Here is an 8718-nt window from a genome sequence, read left to right on the forward strand (position 1 = left end):
AAGTGAAGTGTTTTATTTTCACACTTCCATCCAGGGGTGAACCCTGAAATCTCACCCTGCGCGGAGCTCCATAACCCTGGGTAGAAGGTGCGACTTCATCCCCTTGAAGCCTAACACCTACAAATGTCACAAGTATCAGTAAAACTGGTGCCAGGAGGCTGGAAGTAGGCCCAAGGCCTTGCAGGCCTTATTCTGATATTGTAAAGCAGCTAAATACACTTTCCTGAGTATGTGAAGTGTATATTTTTCACACCTCAAGCCTGGGGTGAACCCTGAAATCTCACCCTGCGCGGAGCTCCATGACCCTGGGTAGAAGGTGCGACTTCATCCCCTTGAAGCCTAACACCTGCAAATGTCACAAGCATCAGTAAAACTGGTGCCTGGATGCTGGAAACACACCCAAGGCCTTGCAGGCCTTATTCTGATACTGTAAAGGAGTTAAATACACTTTCCTGAGTATGTGAAGTGTTTTATTTTCACACCTCCAGCCAGGGGTGAAGCCTGAAATCTCACCCTGTGCGGAGCTCCATGACCCTGGGTAGAAGGTGCGACTTCATCCCCTTGAAGCATAACACCTCCAAGTGTCACAAGGATCAGTACAACTGGTGCCTGGAGGCTGGAAACAAACCCAAGACCTTGCAGGCCTTGTTCTGATACTGTAAAGCAGCTAAATACACTTTCCTGATTATGTGAAGTGTTTTATCTTCACACCTGCAGCCAGGGGTGAACCCTGAAATCTCACCCTGCGCGGAGCTCCATAGCCCTGGGTAGAAGGAGATACTGTGTCCCCTTAAACCTGTAATTTTCAAAATGTCATAAAAAGAATAAATCAAGCGCCTGGAGGCTAGAAATGGGCCCGAGACACTGAAGTCTTGGATCTGATAATGTAAAGGGCTTTGTGTACCTTTTGAGTGAAGTTTTTTTTCCCACCTCCAGCCGAGGGTTAAATCCTGAAATATTACCCCAATCGAAGCTCCATAGCCCTGTGTAGAAAAAGTGACTTCGTCCCCTTGGACCTAAAATGTTAGTACTTTTTTTTTATTTTTGTATTAAACATTGTTAAAGGGGTGACTGGAGGCTAATAAAATGGACCAGATACTGTGAAGGACATTATTTCATTTTTGGGCGAAAAAAAAATAAAAAAATAAAAATATATGTATTATATTATTATTGCGATTTTTTTTTTTTATTGGGGCCCATCTCCAGCTAAGGGGGAAAACCTGAAATGTTACCCGAAGCGGAGCTCCATTGCCCTGGGTAGAAGTAGTGCCATGGTCCCCTTGAACCAAAATGCCAACAAAAGAATAAATAAATAAATAAAAAAAAAGTACTAAAACAGGTGCTTAGAGGCCCAGAGGGTCCCGAAATCGGTCACGATCGATCACAAAAAAAATGAGGATCCCACACCCCATGGCCCTGCATGGGAACTCTATTTTACTGACTATTAAGCCCCCACGGAGTGGGGGCTTACAGCGCCCGAGCGGGAGACAAAAGTTAGAGTTAGCGCCGCCCATCCGCCGCCCGGCCATCTGGTCGCTCAGCTCCGAGGGCCATCTGGTCGCGCAACTCGGCGACCAGATGGCCGGCCGCGCTCCCGGCGCGGCTAACTCTAACCTTTGTCCCTCGTCCGTGTTCTGTAAGCCCCCACTACGTGGGGGCTTAATAGTCGAGGGAGAAATGACCGGCCCTGGGCCGGGCCAAACTCGCCTTGGGTCCCCAGTACAGGGCTCTAGGATGGCGGGCCCCTGGGCCGGCCTATACCCGCCTTAGGTCCCCAGTTCAGGGCTCCAGGATGGCGGGCCCCTGGGCCGGGCTATACCCGCCTTAGGTGCCCAGTACAGGGCTTCAGGATAGCGGCCCCATGGGCTGGACTGGGATGAACGCGCCCCTGGACCCCCATGCCGGGGCTCCAGGAAGGCACCCTGGCCCCGGGACAGTGCCTTGCATGGCAGGGTGGCTGCGGAGAATTTCCCCTGATGCACCCCTCACTCGACCCGCTGTGGGCCTAGAAAGCAGCCCTAGCGCATAGACACAGCTCTCCCATGACATCGTGGTCGGCTCTTAAAAGAGCCTTTGGGTTTTGTTTTGTTTTTTCCGTGGGCAAGCCGAGTGTTTACCCGCCGAATCCGTAGAGGGTGCGACCCTGACGCTTCAGGGCGTAGACCACATCCATGGCGGTGACGGTCTTCCTCTTGGCGTGCTCGGTGTAGGTGACGGCGTCCCGGATCACGTTCTCCAGGAAAACCTTCAACACCCCGCGGGTCTCCTCGTAGATGAGGCCGGAGATGCGCTTGACCCCGCCACGGCGAGCCAGGCGGCGAATGGCTGGCTTGGTGATGCCCTGGATGTTGTCCCGGAGCACCTTGCGGTGCCTCTTGGCGCCGCCTTTGCCGAGCCCCTTCCCTCCTTTACCGCGTCCAGACATGGTCTCCTGTCGGTGCTGTGACTGAGCAGAAATGAGGGCCGCGGCCAGCGGCGGCTGCTTATATGGAGGAGCTGTGCCGGACCAGCTAGGGCGCTGCAAGCGGCCCACGTGACTCAAAGGATGGCGAGGGAGCCCGCCCCGGACCGCCCTCTGCAGGGAGCGGGGGCTGGAGCGGCCGTTGCCGTTTGAAAAAGAGCGCGCTCCCAGCCGCCTCTTTGTCGTGGGCTCTGCAGCTGCCGCCGGGGCATAGATCACAGTCAAGCACACACACACGCGCCTCCCTTCCCGGGCCCCCACTCGTCACCGCGGCCCGCCTAACCCTGGCGCTCGGTGCCCGCTCCCACCATGAACAGAAGGCTCTGAAAAGTGTTAATGGAGCAAACAGGTTAACGGCCTCGCCGGCAGCACCCAGCTGTGTGCGGCCGCCCGCCACCCCGTAACACTGTCCACATGTCACGCCCGGTTGTGGCAAGTCTGTAAACTGCCCCTATTAAAATGTACATTTTTTTTTTTTTTACAAAAACATTATTATTGTGGGCCTCAAGCTAGGTTTTGGGACGGGGGCCAAGATCTACGTGTACGTCCGAGGGCTTGTGCATGCCCTCCTATGTAGCGACGGTGCGGGCGCTGCCGCAACTATGAAGCCGCCAGAGTAACACCTTGGCCACGGATACGCTCTTTGATGGAGTCTGTGGTTGGCCCTGAAAAGAGCCTTTGTGTTTAGGGTGCGTTTCCACGGTGGTCTGCGGGCCTTTACTTGCTTGCTTTGCCCCCTGCCTTGTGGCTCTCGGTTTTCTTGGGCAGCAGCACGGCCTGGATGTTGGGCAGGACTCCTCCCTGGGCGATGGTGACTCGGCCCAGCAGCTTGTTCAGCTCCTCGTCGTTGCGGATGGCCAGCTGGAGGTGTCTGGGGATGATGCGGGTCTTTTTGTTGTCCCGGGCCGCGTTGCCGGCCAGCTCCAGGATCTCAGCGGTCAGGTACTCCAGGACTGCAGCCAGATAGACTGGGGCACCGGCGCCCACCCTCTCGGCGTAGCTTCCCTTGCGGAGCAGCCTGTGCACACGGCCCACGGGGAACTGGAGCCCGGCTCTGGAAGAGCGTGTCTTGGCCTTAGCGCGGGCCTTTCCTCCTTGCTTTCCGCGTCCAGACATGGCGATCGATGCAGGGGCTCACTCACACAACAGAAAGAATAGTACTGCTGTTCTGCGGGACTCCGGCGATATAAAGACTTCGGGCGCTTCTGATTGGTTGACAGCTAGGCTCTGATAGTTCTTCTCATTGGAGGGAGGAGGGCTTCCTTTTCACCAATCAAAGTTCCAGTACCGCATTACAAAGGGAAGTGGGGGCCCTGCCTGAGCCTGCCAATGAGACGGGAGAGCAGAGAAGCAGCTACTTTACACGGCCAGCCTATAAATACAAGTGCCGGGCTCGCCTGCCTTATTTCTCTCGGCTCCACAGGAAGCGGTGCAGATTGTCGACCATGCCTGAACCAGCCAAGTCCGCGCCGGCTCCCAAGAAGGGCTCCAAGAAAGCGCTCTCCAAGCCGCCCAAGAAGGACGGGAAGAAGCGCAAGAGGAGCAGGAAGGAAAGCTATGCTATCTACATTTACAAAGTGATGAAGCAGGTGCACCCGGACACCGGCATCTCCTCCAAGGCCATGGGCATCATGAACTCCTTCGTGAACGACATCTTCGAGCGCATCGCCGGGGAGGCTTCCCGCCTGGCCCACTACAACTCGCGGCGCACCATCACCTCCCGGGAGATCCAGACCGCAGTGCGTCTGCTGCTGCCCGGAGAGCTGGCCAAGCACGCCGTGTCCGAGGGCACCAAGGCCGTCACCAAGTACACCAGCGCCAAGTAAGGCTTCGAGGCGCATCCCCAACTAACACAACGGCTCTTTTAAGGGCCACTCACGTCCTCCCCTAAGAGCTAATGTGCTTCATTTATGACCGGAGAAAGAAGTGTTTTAAACGGTAATGTTGAGCGCACAAGACCCGCTCTCACGGGGCTTGCTGCAGACCGAGGGACGATGGAGCAGGCAACCCGTTTTAATAAGCATGTTTATATGAATGAGCCCTCTTTGGGACCAAGTGTCACACAAGCACTGTAATGTAACGATGACGTTAAATAAAGCCCACGCGGAACTCGCACGGCTGCCCCCGGGCTTATTGTTTCCTGCGACCAGTTTTAGTGTGTGCGGGTGTCACGTTGTGTTTGTACTTTAAGACCAGGGGCAACGGCTAACATCCGCCCCAGGGCAAAGGCTCCCGAAATCGGGACACATAAACCCGATGTACAGATGCCCCACAGCGCTGGCTTGTGACCAGCGGATCCCAGCACGACCCTCTACCCAAACAAAGCGCTTTATTAATTGAAGAGGTGGCTGTGCACACCGAGTGCTCGGATTTCCCAGTGCCGGTATAAGTTTCCCAGTGCCGGTATAAGTTTCCCAGTGCCGGTATAAGTTACCCAGTACTCGGGGTACTCTCAGCCAGCCCACCCACCCACACCTGTAGAACATGGCAGATAAGAGAAGCTCGTAGGTGACAGGGTGGTGGCCCTTAAAAGAGCCGTTGTGGTGGTTGTTCGGGTCGGTGTCTCCTTAGGCCCTCTCGCCTCGGATGCGACGGGCCAGCTGGATGTCCTTGGGCATGATGGTCACCCTCTTGGCGTGGATGGCGCACAGGTTGGTGTCCTCGAAGAGCCCGACCAGGTAGGCCTCGCTGGCCTCTTGCAGGGCCATGACGGCGGAGCTCTGGAAGCGCAGGTCGGTCTTGAAGTCCTGGGCGATCTCCCTCACCAAGCGCTGGAAGGGCAGCTTGCGGATGAGGAGCTCGGTGGACTTCTGGTAGCGGCGGATCTCGCGGAGAGCCACAGTGCCGGGTCGGTAGCGGTGAGGCTTCTTGACTCCACCGGTGGCAGGGGCGCTCTTGCGGGCAGCCTTGGTGGCCAGCTGCTTGCGAGGCGCTTTGCCGCCGGTGGACTTGCGGGCTGTCTGCTTGGTGCGGGCCATGGCGGGAGCGGTCTCTCTCAACGACGAGCGAGGAAGAATGGAGTTCGAGCAGGCAAGAGCCCTATTTATGCACTCGAAGACGGAGGGCTGCTCTGGTTGGCTGAAGCGACCGCCCCAGGTTTGAAAACAGCCCGTGGTGTGCAACGATTGGCTACTCAACCGGAGGCTGTAGCCTGCCTCTCCAATGAGCTGTGGAGAAAAAGACACCCTCCGATTGGACGATGTACGTTGGAGCCGAAGCCCGCGCTTCGGTCAACCTTTGTCTCCGTGTCCATCCACTCATTTGTAGTCACACGAACCACTCGCCCCCGATCAACTGGGCGAGGAGACCAGGATGTTTTAAGTGTACCGCCCTTGGTCACCCTGGAACACGCCGCCGTTGACTGCGCTCGATTTCACGTTCACAATCGTCTGCTTTATGCAGACACCACTTCGAGTCTGCCCGGATACAGTGAAAGCACCAAGGCACACGTTATCTCACATTTATTATAAACTGAGGTCTAATAACTCCCAGACCCCCTTCTTTCTTTGTTATAAAGATTCCAATCCACGCAGCACCAAAAGAGCCGTTCATATGACCAAGATCACACACGGCACTCGCGTGTGTAAAGGTGCGCTAGGGATTTACTGTGCCGTTTATTATTATTGAGAAGTGTGCACGCGGGGTGAAAGGGTGGGGGTGAACAAGCTCTCTTCTAGACCGGGTGGATGGCTCTTAAAAGAGCCGTTGTGTTTGCAGTGTCTCGGTGCAAGCCCTTACTTCTTCTTGGGCGCTGCCTTCTTGGGCTTGGCTGCTTTGGGCTTGGCTGCCTTGGGTTTGACTACCTTGGCAGGGCTTTTCTTGGCCACTTTGGGCTTCGCCGCCTTGGCTTTCGCTGGGCTCTTGGCAGCCTTCTTGGCGGGGGCAGCCTTGGGCTTCTTGGGGCTCTTTGCTGCCGCTGGCTTCTTGACCTTCTTCGGGCTCTTCTTGACCCCCGCGGGAGCCTTTTTGGGCTTCTTGGCAGCAGGGGCAGCTTTCTTGGCCGCTGGTTTCTTGGTCTTGGCGGCCGCCTTCTTGGCCGCCTTCTTGCCCTCCAGCTGCTTCTTGTTCACCTTGAAGGATCCGGAGGCCCCGGTGCCCTTCAGCTGGGCCAGGGCGCCTTTGCTGACCAGGCTCTTGACGGAGGCCTTGACCCGGCTCTTGTTCTTGTCCACATCGTAGCCCTCGGCGATCAGCCCCTTCTTCATGGCCGACAGGGAGACTCCCTTCCTCTCGGCAGAGGCGGTCACCACCTTCAAGATCAGATCGGCCACGCTGGGGCCGGAAGGCTTCTTGGCCTTGGAGGCCCCCGCTGTCTTCTTCTGCTGCTTCTTCTTGGGGGCGACCTCAGCGGGAGGCGCCGCGGCGGCTGGAGCGGTTTCGGCCATTGCAATGCAAGTCTCGGCGCGGGCGCTGTCACAGAACAGAAATGTCCCTCTCGGCCCGAGCCCCGTGAATATATACAGGGAGGAGCCAGCCTCTGATTGGTCGCGAGCAGACAGGGCTCTGCGAGGCACACTCGGCTCTCTGCTCCGAGCTGACTTTTGTGTTTCCTACCTTCCGATTATCCACGTTTTAAAGCACAATCAGTTAAACACGCGCTTCCACACATGTATGACCAGGAGCCCAGCTTCGGCCCTCTCCCGGGCCTGCCCCCGTTTCGGATCCACCCCTCGTCCCTGGCTTGTGATCCGCGGGGAGACTCGGCGCTCCCCCGACGGCGGACGCCTCCATGCCTGAAATCCCGGGCTCCCGGCCCCTTTTCCCCGGTCCACTCTCGCCTCCTGCGGCCGGGAGCGGCGGCCCGCGGGAGGGAGGGGGCTCCTGCAGGGAGCGGGCCCTGCGGCGTCACAGTGGGGCTGCGGGGGCCGCGGGGAGCGCGTTCTGGAACGGGCCGAAGTAACACAGGGCTCCGCCGGCCGAGCGCGGGGTGGAAACAATGCCAGGGAGCCCCCAGCCCGGCGCCTGCACCCTCGGCTGTGGCACCCACGGCTGGGGGGGGCGCAACCGGAGGCCTTTTACAAGCAGCGGGGCACGGCCCTGGCTCCGGCCTCGCATGCATCACCAGGCGGCCGTGTGCTGGCAGCTTCACATGCAGGCAGAGGGCATTCACTGCCGAGCGCCGAGCCAGAGGAGGCGGGCGCAGACTAAATAAAATAAATACAGTGACACAACGAAGGAAGGCGGCCGAGTTAGGCCTACATGTTTAAAAACACCCCAAGTGAGAGCAGAGGGTGGGAATGCACCTGAAATGGTGACCCCAGTACCGGCATGGAGGCACTCTACTGAGCTGATTTTTAAAGCTGGAGCTAGGTGTACGTCTGAGGTGACATCTGTAGACAGAGTGAGTTACTGTATGTCAGACGCTGAGCCTATGACCGGGGGGAGGCCCACTGCGGAACTGAATAGTACAGTACAGAGTGAGGCATGTGACTACAACTGTTCTACTGAGCCCTATCGCTGGAGTGGGGACCACTCCTGAATCCAATGGTATATCACGAGGGAGACCTGAGACCAGAAATGATATTCTGCGCCCTGTAGCCTGATCGAGGCCTGCTGCTAATTTGGACGGAGGTAGGGGAAGAAAACAGAACACTTCACATAGTCCAGAACGTACATGAACACCAGTCCCAGTATCAGATCTTAGCCTTCAGGATCTCCGGCCCATCCCTAGCTTCCAGGTACCTGTTTTAGTAATATGTGTGACATTTGGAGGTGTACAGCTTCAAGGGGATGAAGTTGCACCTTCTACACAGGGTTGAGGAGCTCCGCGCAGGGTGAGATTTCAGGGTTCATGCCTGGCTGGAGGTGTGAAAACAAAACACTCCACATAGTCACACCTCCATCCAGGGGTGAACCCTGAAATCTCACCCTGCGCGGAGCTCCATGACCCTGGGTAGAAGGTGCGACTTCATCCCCTTGAAGCCTAACACCTACAAATGTCACAAGTATCAGTACAACTGGTGCCAGGAGGCTGGAAGTAGGCCCAAGGCCTTGCAGGCCATATTCTGATACTGTAAAGGAGCTAAATACACTTTCCTGAGAATGTGAGGTGTTTTATTTTCACACCAACAGCCAGGGGTGAACCCTGAATTCTCACCCTGCGCGGAGCTCCATAACCCTGGGTAGAAGTTGCGACTTCATCCCCTTGAAGCCTAACACCTGCAAATGTCACCAGTATCAGTAAAACTGGAGTCTGGAGGCTGGAAACACACCCAAGGCATTGCAGGTCCTATTCTGATACTGTAAAGGAGTTAAAT

At 56.7% G+C, this 8718-nt stretch overlaps 5 protein-coding genes across 5 annotated transcripts; 1 reads left to right on the forward strand and 4 right to left on the reverse strand.

Annotated features, from left to right (window-relative positions):
• Positions 1-2054: 2054 nt before the first annotated feature.
• LOC146771987 (histone H4) lies at positions 2055-2633 on the reverse strand. Its single transcript, XM_085640242.1, has one exon. It carries the CDS (start codon positions 2423-2425, stop codon positions 2114-2116), a length of 312 nt encoding a protein of 103 aa, XP_085496368.1. The 5' UTR covers positions 2426-2633; the 3' UTR covers positions 2055-2113.
• A 545-nt stretch (positions 2634-3178) lies between these two features.
• On the reverse strand, positions 3179-3577 carry LOC146771988 (histone H2A type 2-C-like). The gene has a single exon (XM_085640240.1). The coding sequence runs from the start codon at positions 3575-3577 to the stop codon at positions 3179-3181; it is 399 nt and encodes a 132-aa protein (XP_085496366.1).
• Positions 3578-3598: 21 nt separating this feature from the next.
• On the forward strand, positions 3599-5024 carry LOC146771989 (histone H2B 1.2-like). The gene has a single exon (XM_085640241.1). The coding sequence runs from the start codon at positions 3907-3909 to the stop codon at positions 4285-4287; it is 381 nt and encodes a 126-aa protein (XP_085496367.1). The 5' UTR covers positions 3599-3906; the 3' UTR covers positions 4288-5024.
• On the reverse strand, positions 4981-5439 carry LOC146771990 (histone H3). The gene has a single exon (XM_085640239.1). The coding sequence runs from the start codon at positions 5437-5439 to the stop codon at positions 5029-5031; it is 411 nt and encodes a 136-aa protein (XP_085496365.1). The 3' UTR covers positions 4981-5028.
• Positions 5440-5582: 143 nt separating this feature from the next.
• On the reverse strand, positions 5583-7155 carry LOC146771991 (histone H1.3-like). Its single transcript, XM_085640235.1, has one exon. It carries the CDS (start codon positions 6844-6846, stop codon positions 6196-6198), a length of 651 nt encoding a protein of 216 aa, XP_085496361.1. The 5' UTR covers positions 6847-7155; the 3' UTR covers positions 5583-6195.
• Positions 7156-8718: the final 1563 nt, after the last annotated feature.

This window comes from Triturus cristatus, unplaced genomic scaffold, assembly GCF_964204655.1.
Source record: "Triturus cristatus unplaced genomic scaffold, aTriCri1.1 SCAFFOLD_1058, whole genome shotgun sequence".
Taxonomy (NCBI): domain Eukaryota; kingdom Metazoa; phylum Chordata; class Amphibia; order Caudata; family Salamandridae; genus Triturus; species Triturus cristatus.